The 16602-nt window shown below is 58.1% G+C and overlaps 2 protein-coding genes across 6 annotated transcripts in view; one reads left to right on the top strand and one right to left on the bottom strand.

Moving 5' to 3' along the window:
• WDPCP (WD repeat containing planar cell polarity effector) overlaps positions 1-2473 on the top strand; it is a 160030-nt gene extending 157557 nt beyond the window's left edge. For 2 of the 5 annotated variants that reach the window (XM_076334985.1, XM_076334986.1), the window contains exon 19: positions 2361-2473. In XM_076334985.1, coding sequence (XP_076191100.1) covers positions 2361-2411 — 51 coding nt within the window. In that variant the 3' untranslated portion in view covers positions 2412-2473. Of the gene's footprint in view, positions 1-1565; positions 1651-2360 lie in introns of those variants that run through there. The other 3 variants (XM_076334988.1, XM_076334987.1, XM_076334989.1) reach the window with 3 other exon arrangements.
• A 6619-nt stretch (positions 2474-9092) lies between these two features.
• Positions 9093-11445, bottom strand: OTX1 (orthodenticle homeobox 1). The gene is made up of 3 exons (XM_076335588.1): positions 11349-11445; positions 10592-10743; positions 9093-9901 (listed from the first exon to the last, which is right to left on the bottom strand). The coding sequence occupies exons 1-3, from the start codon at positions 11443-11445 to the stop codon at positions 9143-9145; spliced, it is 1008 nt and encodes a 335-aa protein (XP_076191703.1). The 3' UTR covers positions 9093-9142.
• Positions 11446-16602: the final 5157 nt, after the last annotated feature.

Here is a 16602-nt window from a genome sequence, read left to right as displayed (position 1 = left end):
TTCCCGTACCGCTCCTCCCTTCGCCTGCCAGAGCGGGACCACATCATTACCATGCAAAAGCCCCACGATCTGAACTCTCCAGGGCACAACTGGATGCTCTCCTGTCAGGATATTCATGTTTTCCTGCTCTGGATGACTAGCTGCTCATTACCATAGGCAGCAGCACTGCAGTGCTGGCTTCCCCTGTTCCTGGACAGCCCTCTTCTGCACTATGAAAATCAACTCTCATCAAATTATTACAGCTTCTTTTATTGCTGGGGTGCTACATCAGAAAAGATGCAGATGTCCTAAGAGGGTTCCAGTCATTATTGCTCTTCAGTCTTGGATTAACATTAAACACCTCTACAAGCTTGATGCCACGTCACAGACTTCCCACGCGACACCGCCAAGTCTGCTTTAGTGTGACCAGAGAGGTTTGCAAATAGGTTTTTTAAAAAGTATTTTAAAAAAAAGCAACTAGTTAGATCTGCAGAGCTGGGTTCTTGTTAACCTCTCCCCAGACAAAGGCACAAATCACAAAACCCAGGTCAGGTACCTGTGTGATGCACTCGGGACCCTGAGCCTTGAACAACAGGGACCTACCCAAACAACCTTGAACTCTATATGGTCAAACATGATGTGTTTTTTTTTTTCTCCAGCCTGCATTCACCTTCCCACCTATTCCCTCGGTACCCAGAGCAAGCACCAGCGGAAACCCCTCTGCATCAGGCACTGACACAACTCTAGGGAAAAAAGAGCCACCCCTTACCTTCAGTCGCTGATGCTCGTCAAGGCTTTACTGCTGTGGCTCTGCTGCGAAAAAAAATCTTTTGTATTTTTGGAGCCTCCAACAAGTGCCGTTCGGAGAGCAAGGAGAGCCCACAGAAAGCTTGCAGCCACCCAAAAAACAAGGCACATACACGCAGTCCCCCAATGAGGGCTGCCTCTGAGTAAGGCAACTCATAACCTCCTTGAAGACACCTGCCTAAGCAGCAGTCTCGGTGGCAAAGCTGTGCTTTGACTTTCAACACTGCAATAACCCAGTGGGATCTGGGATGCAAGTGCTAGTTCAGATGGGATGTCGAGGATGCTTTCTCGTCATCTTCAAACCGCCTCCGAGAATTAACAGGGGGTTGTATTGTGGCAGGGCCACCTCCCACATCTCCCTGCAAGGGAAAGGCCAAGCGATGGGTGGGAAACAGAACTCAATGTTCATACAGCGCTCATTTTGAGCCATCACACTTTTACTGCTCCCTCCACGCTGAGCTAGGGAGGTTGTACATGGGAATGCTGTTTCGGAGGGTGATCTTTATCTCTGTGGCGAAATGCACATGCCATGAGATGGAGCTGCTGCTCTGGTAAAGGTTCCTTATAAAGCTGCAAGAGTTAGAGGTATTTTTTTTTCCTCTTTCCAGAAGTCAAGGAGCAGGGAGTCACTCACATGAGTCCCGTCCGCCCTTGCTAGTGCTCCTGCAGCCTGACACAGCCCTGACAGCCACCTCCCGGGGCCGAGCCCACCCCCCCTCCCATGCCAGCATGTCTTGCCCTCCAAGACAGGACAAACACGTGTTTCCCTTTGTTTTCAGCTCCACACCTAGTTTTTCCTTTGCATCGTGAAGGGCTGGCTACTCATCTGTAATTCAAAAGAAAGCAATGACTCACTAGACTACAGCACTTTCCAAGGCAAAGTATATCATACATTTCGCATGCACGCTAGCCCATGTTATGAAATACCCTCTATTTGTGGCACATATTCTCCCCATCATCATGTCCTTTGCAAAACCAGAGGGCTGGGGTTTCCACCCTGCACAGGCACCAAGCACAGAAAGGGGATTTGTGCTTAAATCGCATATTTGCATTGTATGAGTAATGCAAAATGCCATCCCCGCATAACTTTGAAAACCTGGCTCACTACCCGCTGGCATTAACCCAGCCTTGCGGTGTTCGCAGTGTGTTTTAATTAAAAGGTAACAAAAAATCTAGTGTTTCACTTTTGCCAATAAGTTTCCAGGCGCCAGGGAAGGGGGCTCAAAGGCAGGTGGAGCCTCGGCTCCCAGCCCCTCACATCCCAACCCCATGTCCACCGCAGGGGACACTGTGAGCTGTCACTGGAGCTGCAGCCCCTGGTCTCCCCAAGAGCAGCAGGGGAGTGGGGTTGCAAAGGGGCTTAAAAAAAGGGGAGAGGTGCCTTACCTTGCACGACAAGGCAGTCTCCACCGCTTTAGGGCTGCATCCTCCATTCCCAGGCCAAACTGGGACAGAGTCTGCAACTGCCTCTTCTCCCTGGGTTGGGATGGTGTTTCCAATAACCATGCAAGGTTTCCATTCCTCATTGTGAGTCCCTGCAGCTTCCCTGATCCTGCCTGTCTTTCCCCCCGCAGGAGACTGGACACAGCGGGTCTCTCAAAGTCGTGCACTTCGGGCTGGTGTGACCGAGCGTGGGACCCCCTTCACTGCCAAAGCAAAGAAGGGGAAACCTCACCAAGGTGGTGAAGTACACGGAAAGTCCTTCAGCGAAATTCCAGCTGTCCCTGGATCCAGCCACCAGCAGAAGATGAAGCACCAGGCTTATAAAAAGTGCTGCTCTTAGACCTCCAAATTATTTCTGGGTTAGCACGAATGTGTCTGTGCAAAAACTGGCCTATGTTTGCTTATGGAGGGCAATTTGATGACATTTTCACTGTGTCATTCAAAGGCATTAAAAAAGTGAGTAACTGCAGACCCCCATTTACCGTACAAATGCAATGCTGAAAAATTTTGGGGGGGGAAGGTATTGGACGAATGCATAAACTTCTCAGGGGAAAGTCTGTAATTCTCTGTGCATTATATATTTTAACAATCTTCACTTGGAAGCAGATTTGAATTTCCACTTAAGGCTCTGAAAACTGTCCTATTGAGATACCAGCAGATAAAATCTTCACTCAGGATACCTCTGTGAAAGAGCAGCCTTTCACAGTCGGCAGCATTTTTCGAAGAATGCTCTCAATTTTCATATCTAGATATATCATCTTAGTTGAATAACCATTATTTTGCCTTGAAAAAAAAGACGCGGAGCCTCTTAAACATCATTCCATTGGAGTCCAGATTTTAATCTGCCGCCTCTAACCATGAAGAGAAAATGCACTGAGAAGGTAACGTAACCTGTTTCAGCCCTCTAGTTTTGTTGTGACGGTGAAGAGAGGGCCGAGCATCGTCACGGGTCTTTCTTCCCACCATTTGATCAGGTGCAGTGTGCAGGGACGCAGATTTTTATACTCTACTGTAGGCACATGTGTGGGTTAAGCTTGATCTTTTTTGGGAGCATTGGGTAGTTGCAACCCGAAGCCAGCGAGCTTCTTGAAGTCGGTTTTGTACGATGAACAAATTTGTACAATGAATGGACTGAAAATAAAAGCACGGTGTAAAAAAAAAAAAAAAGCACAAAACATTAGAAGTATTTTATTAACAAAAATTCTGCATTTACCCAGATAAAATGTTTGTGCTCACTGTCGGTCAGCCATTTTCCCCTATGAGCCAAAATCCTGCTGAATTTCTGCTGCACAACAGGTAATTTTGATCGCACCAGAAAAACTCCCAACCCATTTCGGCACTTTATCCAAATCGTCACCTTTCCATGAGTATATTCAAAGGAGACTTTTTGCTTTGCAGGTTGAAGGGAGCGAATGGGCTGCAATGCATAGGGTTTTGTACACTCAAGAGGGAAAAATTAATAAAGAGAGCTTTGAAACCGAGCAGGCTGCTGCATCGCCTCCCCGTGCAGAGCCGTGCCTGTAATGGCTGTGCTTTGCGCAGCACTTGGAGGGGAGCGCGCCTTTAATGTCCTATAGATTTAAATTTAATTTCTGAAATACACACGGCACAACGACAGACCACGGCGATCGCATGCTTGTTCTGCATAAGATGCTGTGATGCGTTGCTTCGCCATACAGCTATTTTGCTGAATTGCAGCCATATTTCTGTCAGTACAAGTGATGGTCTATATGAGGGATTAATCTGACACCAGACAGTGATTCTTAATCCTTCAGTATATCATAATCTATTTACTTTGCATGCTAAGAGGATTTCAGCTTAAAAATATACAGGAAGTGATACTAGAAATGTACATAAGATCCAGAATGCCGTTTCCTAAAATCACAGTTTTTCATTTAAAAAAAAAAAAAAAAATCCTCTCATGGCTTTCTTGGAAAAGTCCTGTCTGTCCTGGGGAAAAAAAAAGTGTTGAATAGGGATTTAACTGGAAATAGGCCTATGTTTTGCTCTAGGCTTCAGCCCACTGACCATTTTCACCCTCCTCCTTCCCCACAGCTTTTTGTGCTCGACCATACGACATGAAAGAAGAGCTCTCCAGTATAGCAGGTTCCTCAGCTGGGAGTTACACCAGCAGATTTTTTTATTGACAAGTTCAAAACAGATTTGGAACCAATGTGGAATTTTATGTGCATTAATTGCTACTCAAAGTGCATGAATTAGCAGTGACTGGCTAACATGGAGGTCGGCACAGGGAAAACCACAAATGATCGGGTGCGACGGCTCCTTATTCAGCTGTAATCATCTGTTTTCTTTGCTCCCTGCCAGAAAAGCTGTCTACAAAATAACTGTAGTAAGTTGTGTTAGTGGGTCCATCTCCTGCAACTTATAACATAATTTATAAATTTTTTTAATCATTTAATTCATGCTGGCCATAACACTTAGCGTCCCCAAAGCACATCCTACACCTGAACCGGCAGTCGGCCACCCCAACCAGCAGCAACCCTGCCTAGCCTCTGCCTGCCTCTGCATGGCCGGGTACCGCTAAGGGCGTTCAAATCATCGCCTGTCACAGCTCCCTACCACATGTGGAGGGTTTAAAAGCAAAGCTTTCCAAGCAGGGACTCTACTCAGAGCAAATACTCTGATAACAGCAAATAGATCATAAATTATTTCAGGTCCATGAAGCACCAAGCATAAAAAATAATGACAGCCCAAGCTGGGTAGTATTCTCCCCCTCTGCCCCTCTTTCCACCCCCCAAGTCCTGGCCCTTGACTTACAGGCAGGAAAGCACCACATGCCTTTGGAGCAGGCACTCACGTGCGGAGACAGCTGCCGGCACTCAGGCGAGAGGCAGGAGCTTCACCGGGTTTGTGCCGGGTTACCCGACGTCTCGGCACCATGGCACCAGCCCCTGGGCTGCTGGTGCGCTTAGTGCAGCACCATGATCCAGCAGCAAATGCTATTTAAAAATAAATAATACTAATAGTAGTCATGCACCCAACAGCCTTCTTGCTTGAGACGTGAGACACTGAGTCACCAAGGCGGCTGTTTCACAACCAGGCTGCCCAAAAAAGCCCCACTACCCCGCCAGCGCCTGCTCCCGGAGCCGGGCACCAGGCAGCGACCGTGCTGCTTTACCTGCCAAGACTTGCGCTTGGGGCGGCAGCGCCTGTTCAAGCCTCGGGGAAGCCCACGGTGGGAGAAGTTTGCTCCGCCGCCCAAGCACCAGTGGTGCGGGTGTGCTGCTGGAGAAATGGGGGGGTGGGGGGGTGCTGGGGCCCCCCCCAAAACCTGGGCATGACCCTCCCCAGCCCACGCTCACCTGCTGACGGGCACAAGTCACATCTTGCCCATGCTGCTGGCACCAACCCATGGGCGGTGGAGGGAGGATGAGGCCTGACTACGCTTGGCTTGCCGGCGGGCAATGTGCTGGTTAGTCACTACGCCGTTTTTCCAGGGGGTTTCTACCTGATATGAGAAAAAAAAAAAGTATGCAATTTTAGTTGTTTTCCAGCAAACTGGCTGTTCCCACTCGAGTCATGCTTGTTGCCCTTCAAAGAAACTCCAGGGCTGGGAGAAATGCAACAACGACCAAAAAAAAAAAAAAATGAAGCCAGGCATTGAGGGCAAAGCCACTATTTGATGTGATCAGGAAAAGGTCTCCTCTGTGCCCCCGCCGCCAGCCAGGCTCAGCGACCAGCGCCGCTGCCGTGCTCTGGGTCTGCACGAGTGGGACTGGAAAATGCCCACAGCCCAAATTGTGGTGTGAGGGGATGCTGAAGAAGCCACCCAGCTGCAGCACCAGGCACTGCTGGGTACTGGGTGCCCAAATTGGAGAGGGGATTCCCCTGGGGGACGTGAGCACCCCTTGGAGAACCAAACTCTGAAGCAGATCCTGGACCCAGCTGCACCATGGGATGGTGGATGAAAAGGTTTAGGACCATGTCACCAAAATCAAGGGAACAAAATTCAGGCTCCCCTCCCAGCTGCATCTCTCAGCAGCGCTGATTTACTGAGTTATAATGAAGCACAATTTTTATAGAATCGTAGAATCATTTAGGTTGGAAAAGACCCTTAAGATCGTCAAGTCCAACCGTTAACCTAACGCTGCCAAGTCCCACTAAACCATGTCCCTATGCACCACATCTTTTAAGGAAGATGAAGTGTGTGTAATTTTTGTTTAAAGAAGATGGGGTGGGGGTGGGGGGTTATACACCTGCTGGCTCTTGTCTTTCAGGTGCTCACTAAATTTGGGAGGGCAACTTCAGTTCACTTTGTGTCCAGCACAGATTTCTTTCTTTTACAGCTCCAGGAGGGCTGCGCTAACTTTTTCCCTTTAAAAGAAAGATTTGGGGATGCATAGGTTGGTGGTACCCATACCCAGCATGCGTGGTCCTCCCTCAAACTGCCTGTATAGCTATCCTTTGGGGTGGTGAGTGCCTCGCTAATGCTTGCAGAAGAGCACAATTATTTTATATGTATAGCTATATATAAATACTTAAATATATGTAGGGGTTTTTTTATATATATATATATATATGCACTGAAGGAGCCAATAAGGAAAACAGCCATTTAAACTAAAATCCCCTAAAATTGACTCGGCTGCACCCATCCCCTTCCATCTCTCCCTGCCACGGCATGCAGGTGCTGGAAGCCATCAGCTGCCCCCCTACCTCGAGGCTGCGCCGTGGCCGTGACCCTGGAAAGATGCACGGGGCTTGCACCGGTGGCACCTGGGGCTGACCCCACTGGTTTTCCCAATGCAGCCCATTTCACTGCAACAGCAGCAGCACATTGCCAGCCCTGTTCACTCCCACCGGGATGCTGGGGGGGGGGGGAGGGGCAGTACAGGGGGTGCAAACCCTCCCCAAAGTGGCCACCCAGAGTATGCCGGTGCCTCGACACCTCTCCCCCCCACCATGGTCCCCACTGTCCCAGGGGTGCCAGGGGACACCAGGGATGGGGGCACACGGCACGGCCCCAGAGCTCCCAGCTGCAGTGGGCACTGCTGCAAGACCACAAGGAGGAGGATGGGAATTTGGGGATGCCCCCCCCCCCAGTGCATCAAAGGCCCAAGCAGGGTAGCAGTGGCCCTGGTGGTCCCCTTGGCCCCGGTCCCGTGGGAGTGGGAATGGCCCCAGCACCAGCGGGCAGCCTCCAGCAACTGCAGGGAAGGTCTGGGAAAAAAAAAAAAGAGGGGGAGATATTGTCACGAGAAATAATTCATCCCCCCCTTCCCCAGGTGGATCGCAGCTGGCAGCAGCTGAGGAGGGAAACGCTGGGAGCCAGGGCTGGAAGCACGGATGCCGAGCATCCCTCCCTGCACCTGCCTGCACAGGGCAGGCAGAGGTCTGTCTGTGTGGCTGTATGTCTGAGTGGCCCTTACACCCCACCACCATCCAGGCCTGCCCGTGTGTCCCGAATTTGTGGGGCTGCCCCACCAGGTGGGTTTTTGCTGTTTCAGCCAGCGCTTGCTCATCCCACGGGTCCCGCCAGCACTGCGGTGCAGCAATAAATCAGTAACCAATTAACAGCGTCAATTAACATAAAAGCAGGTCCCCAGCCCACACCTGCAAAGGTAGCAGTGGGTCCCCCCCTCCAGAGCACTTGCAAACTCATCACACACACCCTCCTGCTGGGACCCCCCGGGAAGCATTTCCCAGCATGTCGACCCCCCCAGGGAAGCTTCCTAGGGAAGAGGAGGCAGAGGGGAGGAAGGAGGACAGGACACCACCGCGTTGATTAGTTTGGATTTTATTGGGGTGGGGGGGAAAGGAAGGAGAGGGGTTTGCCTTACAGTTGAAGGGGCAAGTGTGGGGTTACGGCATCAAAAATCACACGTACACGGTCCCTCTCCCCCTACGGGGCAAAGCTGCTAGAAAGCACCGGCCTGAGGCGGGTAAGGCAGCCAGGAGGCAGGGCTGCAGCCCAGACCCACGAAAACGCACTAACCAACAGAAGGGGCTAAAAAAAAAAAAAAAAATAACCAAAAAACACACCCCCAAAAAGTCATGCCCCCCCCCAACACCAAAGCAGAGCGGCTTTCCCCTGCAACCCTCCCCCAAAAAAATAAACCAAAACTTTTTTTTTTACTGCTTTTTTTTCTCTCCTTTTTATTTTTTTCCAAAAGTTTTGGTTTTTTTGGTCTGCAGGTTGCAGATCAGCTGGGCAGCCCTTCCCTCCCCCTTTGCCTCCCCTCTGGGCACCCCCCTGGGCTGCTGCCTGCCCGCCCCCCCCCCCCCCCCCCCCCCAGCCCCGGGACGGTGTGGCTGAGCTTGCGCAGAGCCCTTGAGGATGGACGGAGGACGTGAGATAGGGAAAGATTCATTTTTAGGGAAGAAAATTAAAATTAAAAAAAGATTTTTTTTTTTTTTAAGTTCTGTTCCATGTTAGACTCTAGATAAATGCCAACCCAACAGCATCAACTAAAAATAATCACGGTCACTGGAACGGACCTAGTATTTACATCGTTCCTGCCGCTCCCAGCGGCAAGAGGCTGTACAGGACCAGCAAGCCAGGGGCTCCTGCACCCGGGGAGAGGGTGAGAGTCCCTGCATGAAGTTGGGGGGGCACCGGCAGGGCAGGAGCCAGCCTGCGCCTCTGCCCAGGGGGGCAGCAGGGGAGACGCTAGGCTTTTTATTTTTTTTTTTTTAAACTCCTCTTCTGTTGCGTTTAAAAAAATAATAATTATAATAAACCTGCTGGAGGGGCGCAGGAAGAAAATAAATATCAGTCAGTAGAGATGGGGGTGGCAAGAGCCCCCCCCGGGGCATTGCCACTGCTAACAAAGAGGGGGGGGGGAGGGGAGGAGGAGGAGGAGGAGGAGGAGGAAGAGCCAGAGCCAGAGTCCTGCCCGGGGGCGGTGGGGAGACCCCGGGCCGGGGGGCATGAGGGGGGACGGTGGTCGGCCCCTCACAAGACCTGGAAGCGCCAGGACGCCTGGTCCTTGTAGTCGAGGCAGTCGGGGGAGTTGAAGTTGAGCTTCCAGGAGGCGGCGGCAGCAGCAGCGGGCTCCTTGTAGTCCAGGCAGTCGGAGGAGTTGAAGGGCAGCCCGGTGCCGCCGTAACCCTGGTGGTGGTGGTGATGGTGATGATGGTGGTGGTGGCCTGAGCTCTGGCTCAGCGGGTGGTGGTGGTGATGGCCAGGCACCGAGGAGGGCCCCATGGGGCTGAGCTGGTGGGGATGGTGGTGGGAGTGCATGGGTGCCAGGTAGGAGCTGCAATCAACGCCCCCAAAATAGGACGAGGAGGGCGGCGCGGGGTAACCCTGCCCATACCCCCCGCCTTGGCCATAGGAAACGGGGTAGCTGGCGGAGGCAGCAGCGGCGGCGGGGCCGGCCCGTTGCATGCAGGACGCAGCAGCTGGCGGCAGGGGCTCAGGCACAGTCACCCCCGCCGGCGCCGCACCAGGAGAGATGGAAGCTGGGCTCCAGATGGACGACGCCGGGGTGCTGAGAGATGCCGGGGCGCCTGCCGGAGCCGATGAGGCCGAGCTGGAGGAGGAAGAAGAGGCCGAGCTGGAGGCCGCTGCTGGCGGCGTGAACTGCCCGCTGCTCTCCGAACCTGAGCTCTCACGAGCCGGCGAGGATTTCTTCTTGGCCGGACGGCTCTTGGCCCCGCCACCGCTCTGCTGCTGCTGCCGGCACTTGGCACGGCGGTTCTTGAACCAGACCTGAGGCGAGAAAATGGTGTGCAGGGGGCATGAGCATCAGGGCGAGAAGGGGCTGCCTCTGGGCCCCCCGCTCTCCCGTCTTCACCCCAGGAGTACCCAACCAACCTCACTCCAGCACCAGTTCCACCAGCACCCACGCCCAGCCATTAGCACCACACACCCCCGCACCCTGAAAAAAAACCTGCCACGCCTGGTGCCCGGGCCACCCCTCATACCACCCTAAGCAAGGATGCCCGGGGCCAGCGGCCGGGGTGGCCCAGCTTGTGCATGTCCCCGGTGCAGTGACAAAGCATAGTTTTGGGGGATGGATCCTGCGTGGGGTGCTGCCTGCATATCCCACCCCACTGGGCATCATCATCTGGGGAGCAGTGCCGGAGGGAGCAGCCCTGAGAAGCACCCGGGTAGTGGGGCTGCTACACCCTAGGGCAGGTGGATGGGGACAGAAAAATATTAATAAAAATAAAATTAATAAAAGACAATAAAAAAGAAAAATAAAAAAGTCCCCCTTTGCCTGGATGCCATCACGGTGGGACAGCCAAGCAGCCAGGAGCCCACAGGCATCCCGACCCCGAGGAAACAGAAATGAGTGTGGATGGAGAGCTGGGTCTGAGTCACGCCAGCCGAGCCGGGGTCCCCCCGCATCCCCCCCAGCCCGTGACAACGTGGGATCTCCCCACGCAGGTCCAGTACCTGGACTCGGGATTCGGGCAGGTTGATCTTCAGGGCGACCTCCTCCCGCATGAAGATGTCGGGGTAGCGGGTCTTGGCGAAGAGTGCCTCCAGCACATCCAGCTGCGAGCGGGTGAAGGTGGTGCGCTCCCGCCGCTGCTTCCGTGGGGTGGCTGGGGGCAAGCACCACCACACCGGTCACGCCGGGTCCCTGCGCACCTCCCGCACCACCCCGGCACAGCGGGAGCCCCGGCACCCCTGGGGCAGGGGCCTGCAAAGCATCCCCACCTCCAACCCCGATGAGCGGCAGTGCTCCCCGCACACCCCAGCCCCACGGCAGCTGGGCGCTGCCCACCCGGGCCAGACTCTGTCCTGCTGCAGGCAGGGCAAGCGGCACGGGGCTGGGGAAGGGTCAGGCCCGGCCCCAACAGCAGCAACGGAGAGATTTCGTTGTTTTGAAATAAAGCTACTTTTTTTTTTTTTTTTAAAAGCTATTTTATCCTTAAAAATCCCCACGGGAACGAAGAAGCCCCAGGGATGGGAGGAAATTCAGCTGGAACCGGCGCTGTCCCCCCCAACCCGCTCTCCCCAGCCAGGGGGGTGTGCAAATGGGGGCACCCACCCCAAAGCCCACCCCAAACCGTACGGCCCCACGGGCTCCTCCAAACCCGCCCGGGACGGAGATTTTCTCCCTCCGCTTGCTCCCAGGCAGGCGCCCGCCGGGGCGCGGGTGGGTGATGGCGGGGATAGGGAGGGGGCCACGGCGCAGGGCACTCACCTGGGTACCCCACGGAGGGATGCAGCAGGTCCATGGCGGGGCCCGTCAGCCCCAGCCCGTTCATGCCATAAGGGGGCTGTTTAAGGTAAGACATCATGCTAAAAGCTGGGCAGGTTTCCTCCAAAGTCCCCCAGAGGAAAAAAAAAAAAAAAAAAAAAAAAAAAAAAAGAAAAAATCAAATGTATGGGGTGGGAAGGGGGAAAAAGGAGGGGGGAAAAAAAAAAGCCCCAACAAAAAGAACCCCCGGAAAAAACCCAAACGAGGCAAAAAATTAAAAGCCAACAACAATTAAAAAACGGAGCACAAAATCGGCGTAAAAGGAGGTTTTTTCGTTCTGTCCCGCCGTCACCGCCGCGAGGTCCTCAAGCGATCGCAGGCAAAGTGTGTGTGTGGGGGGGGTTAAAAGGAAAAAAAAAGAAAAAAAGTATTAAAACAACAACGAGGATCGGGAAACAAAAAGGCGGATTTCTTCCCCGCGCAGAGGCGAGGCCGGAGCGCCTGGGGAGAGAGCGGAGAGAGGCGGGTTAGGGGTCCGGCCGCCCCGAGTCCTGCCGAGGGGCGCCCCGGGGGCTGGGCGGCCGCCGGGCTGCGCGCACCCCGGCGCGGGAGCACCGGGCAGGCGGCCTTATAATTGTAAATTTTATTGTTGTTGTTGTTGTTGTTATTATTATTTTATTTTAAACGAAGGCGAGTTGCGTGCAAGTGCCGAGAGGCAACAGTGCCCGGCGATGGAGAGAGATAAAGCAATTATTTAAAAAGATAATTGGATTAGGAATCAAAAGGAGGTACCAGAGGAGGGAAGTATAATTAATTTAAAAGCGAGCAGACGGGGACGTTTTAATTAGAAATGGGTAAGAGTTAAAAAGGGGAAAAGGAAAAGGGAGAGCGCAGGCACCCGAGCGGGCGGCAGGCGCCGGCAGCCCGGGCCGGGCCGGCGGCGGGGCCCGTCCCGGGGCTGGGGGGGGCTCCGGCAGAGCCGGGGCGGGGGGGGGGAACACGGCACCCGGCGGCCGCCGGCTCGGGACGCAGCGGCCGGGCTCGGTGGCAAAAAGCAGCAGATAAACGCGGAGGGGAGGAAGGGGCGGAGAGACCCCGGGCGGCCCCGCCGAGCCCCGGGGGCGGCTCCCGCCGCCGAGGCCGGGACCCCCCCCGGCTGCATGGCGGGCACCCCGGCCCGCGGGGGTGGCGAGTTTTGGGTGGGGGCGAGGGGCGCCCCCCGGCAGGCCGGGGCCGGGCGCAGGTCGGGCGGCAGCACCGTGACCCGGCGTTGCGTAACTTTGCCGGGGAGCGCGGCGGAGCGGGATCGTCCCGGGCGGCGAGAGGGGGGGACAGCGGGAAACGAAGGGAAGAAAAGAAGAGGGAAAGAGGAAAATCCCGGGGCAGCCCCGGCCCGGCCGTGCCCACCCCCCCGCACGCACACACGCACTCCGGGTGCGGGTGCCGGTGCCCGCTCCGTCCCGCCGCCGCCCGCCCCGTCGGGGAGCGCGGTGCCCGGCGCCCGCCGCCCCCGCCCGCCTCACCTGCGCGGCCACCTGCGGAGCGACCGCCGCGGCGGGGGCTGCGCGCAGGGCGGAGCGGGCGGGGGGCGCGGAGGGGGCGGGCGGGAGGGGTCAGGCAGGTGAGAGGCGGGCTGGGGAGGGGGGCTGGGGGGGGCGATGCCCGAAGCCGAGCCGCGCACCCCCAACTTGTCGGGGCGCCCCGCGTTACCTTGCCGGCGGCCCGCGCTGTCGGGGCGATGGAGCCGCGGCCCTGATGAGGATTGATCACCTACCCCCGGCCCTACCCTTGTATGTGCGCGCAAAGCATCTGCGTAACCAGCCCGGCGCCAATCCCCGGCCGCTCCCCGCCTGACTGACAGCCGCCCGGGCAATGGCAGCGCAGGGCGCCGGCTCCCTCCGCGCCCCCCCCCCCGCCGCGCGCCGCTCCGCGCTGCTCCGCGCTCCCCCGCGCACCCGCCGCCGACGCGCCCGGCCCGGCCCCGGCGGCGCGGAGAGCTGGCCGGCGGAGTAAGGGGGGGGGGGGGTGGGTGCTCAGGGCCCCGCGCAACCTCCGCGGAGGGGATGGGGGGTGGGAATCGTTAGAAAAGTTGTGCGGCGGGAGACGCTCCGCGCCCGCGCAGGTCTGCCCCCTCCGCCGGGCAGCTCCCTGCGCCGCTCCGTGCCCCCGCCGTCCGAGGGGACCGCGGAAAAGTTTCGGGCGCCACCTGCGCCGGCGCGGAGGGTGCTCCTAGAGGGGGAGGCGGTGTGGGGAGCCGGGGGGAGCCGGGGGGAGAGGGGTCCCGGCCCCCGCCCCGGTGCCTGGAGGCTCGCCCAAACTTTGCGCTTTAAAATAATAATAAAAAAGCAGCGGCCGCACCTTTCCCCGCGTGTCCTGGATACAGGGGCAGCTCCGCGCCGCGGGGGGCGAGCGGGCGGGGGCTGCCCGGGGGCGACGGAGGGAGGGGAACGGGACCCACTGCCCCACTCCGCGCCGCTCCGCACCGCTCCGCGCAGCCCGACTCGTTGCCCGCAGCGGCGGCGAAAGCGGAGCGGCGGGGTCGGTGCGCGGGGGGGCGCGGAGCGGGGCGCTGCAGCCGCGCAGGCGGAGGAGCGGTCCCGGACCTCTAACAAGGGCTCCGGTGCGCGGCTTTTGTTGGTCTCCCCAAATCAACTCCCTCTAATTGCAGCTGGAGCTGAAAGCGAGCTAATGTTCAAAGGCGCTGCCCGCCGGCCCCGACCAAAGCGCAGTTTTCCTTCCCCCCACCCCGTTTTATTTTTTTTTTTTCTTCTTTTCCCCTCTTTTTCCCGGGCGAGGAGGGAACCGTCTAATCCGGGCGGGAGGGAGGCGATGGGCCGAGAGGGGGGAGAGAAAAGGAGGTTTACAAGCTCCTCCGCTCGCCCACAAAAGTCAGCGACACGGGCACTTCTCCCCGCAACAAAGGCGCCGCGGCCCATTCACAAAAAGCAAAGGGAGGAGGAGGAGGGAGGAGGAAGGGTTTGGGGGAGCAGCTCTCCCCCCCCCCCTTCAGCCCCCCTCCCGTTTTGCCCCGGTCCCGCCGGGGCAGTTCCCGGCCGGGCGGCGCTCCCCCCGTCCCCCGCCGCCTTCCCATCACTTCGCCCCGCCGGGGCAGCCCCGGTCCTGGCGGGCAGCAGCCGCCCCCCGGGGGTGCCCCCCCTCCACAGCGGGGGGTATCTGTGTCCCCCCAAACCCTCTCGCAACCACCGCGGTCGCCCAATCCCCAATTGCGGGCTCGGCCGGGGGCTGCGGGCAGGGCGGGCGCGGGGCTCGCCGCCCCCCGAAGTGATGGTCCCGGCCCCCCCGAACCCCCTTTCCCTCCGCCGGACGGAGCCTGCGCCCTCCCCGCAGCGCCCAGGTAAGGTCGGCGGCCGGGCGGGGGCTGCGGGCGGGCAGGGGGCTGGGCTGCGCGACCCCCGGCCCCGGCGGCGGGGAAGGGCAGGGGCAGGGGCAGAGGCAGGGGCAGGGAGGGCAGCTCGGGCCGGCCACGGGGCGGGGGGGCTCTTGCGGCCGGCTGCCGGGGCGGGAGGGACACACACACACACACACACACACACTCTCTTATTTTTCCCGCAACCCGTGGGCTGAGTTACTTTTTTCGCATTAGAAGACAGACAAGCACCGGCCCCCCCGGGGGGGGGATGCCCGCCCGCACCCGCGGCCGTCCCTCGCCCTCCGAGGGCGGCCCCAGGCTTCGGGGCTCAGCAGCTCCCGGCGCCCGGCCGGGCCGGCAGCGCCGCGGGCTTTACCGCCCTCTCCCCTCCTGAGCCTCCGCTGCCCTCCGCGGCCGCGGAGCCCTCGGAGCGTGCGTCCCCCCCCTCCCCTGCCCCTGTATTTTTGGGAGAGGGCAGAGGGACACGGCGGAGCCGGCTGCCCGCCGTCCCTGCCCTCCCGGCGGCGGGGCGCTCCGTGCATCCTCCCCAACTTCGCACGGGGCCAAACCCACGGGCGGGCACCGGGGCAGCCCCCCGGCCCCGGCCTGTGCCGGCGGCCGCTCGCACAAGGCTGGGCGCTTCCCTCCTCCGCGGAGCTTTTCTTTTCGGTGGGAGCGGGAGGGCGCGGCGGGGAGCGGGTCGCAGTTGCACCCGGAGCCGCCGGCGATGGGGGGGTCCCTCCCGGGACGGCAGCCGCGTCCCCGCGGGGTTTGGGCTCCCTCCGGACTCGCCACCGGCTCAGCTTCCCGCGGGTGCGCTCCTTGCGCGCCCGCGGCCGCAGCGGAGCTTTGGCCGCGCATCCCCCGCGCCGGTCGGCGGGCGGCATCGGCCCCACAGGGAAAAGTTTTACCTCCCCCTGCCCGACTTGCGTTTTATTAAAAACGAACGAAAAACTTTTCCCTCCGGTGGGTTTCGTTGCGTTGGCGAAGCGGCGGAGGCCGGGGCGGCCGAGCCCCGCTGCCCCCCGCGGGGTCGGGCCCTTCCCGGTCCCCGGGCCCCCTCCCCGGCCGGCGGAGGGAGGGAGGAGGGAGGGATGGGAGGGAGTTTCCCAGGTAAAGAGGAAGGCGGCAGTTACGGTAAGAAAGATTCGGCTTTTATTGAAAATTTTATATATGACTCGGTATTGTAATAAATAAACGAGACGAGCTCCACGAAGGGACGATGCGAGCGCGGGACACGCGTGGGGGCACACGGACGGGGCGGGGTGGCGGGGCGCGGAGGGGGACGCGGCCCGGGAGCAATAAATAACGCGGAGCGGCGGCGCGGCGGGGGGACGCGGGTGGGAAGCGCCGCGCTGCCCCGGGCCGGGCCGGGCCGGGCCAGGCCGCGCTCTTGCCCCCGGCCGCCCCGCTCGCAGCCGCTCCCTGGGCTTTGAGCCCCGAGAAACCCCCCGAGTAAACGAGAGCAGCTCAGCTCTACTCCCGGGAAAATGTAAAACCGCTGAAATAAAACACTGGTAAATACAGCACATTTTTAATAATAACTGGGGTGGATCTGACCTAACTATAAAATGTAGGTAGCTTATTAAGTATTACATATGGCAGGACTAGATGAAACCATTCCCAATGATTTTTTTTCCTATATCCCCCTCTAATCCTATTACGACAAAAACGTATTTATTTCAAAACTCAGCCCTCCTCCAGCTACAGAAACCAGGACAGACTTTATTTCTTCTGCTTCTTCCGCACATCTCCGGCATCGTCCGCACGCCCGGGGTCTCGGCGGTTTCATTTCAAACCCTTTCGGCAGGAGAGCTGAGCCCACAAGGAAACCATGGTACAACGCGAGTTCGCTTGAATGGAAACCAAAAAAACAACGCAGCGGGG

The sequence above is a fragment of the Aptenodytes patagonicus genome, chromosome 3, assembly GCF_965638725.1.
Source record: "Aptenodytes patagonicus chromosome 3, bAptPat1.pri.cur, whole genome shotgun sequence".
Lineage (NCBI taxonomy): Eukaryota > Metazoa > Chordata > Aves > Sphenisciformes > Spheniscidae > Aptenodytes > Aptenodytes patagonicus.
The sequence above is the reverse complement of the archived record's forward strand: the minus strand, read 5'-3'. Positions and strand labels throughout refer to the sequence as shown.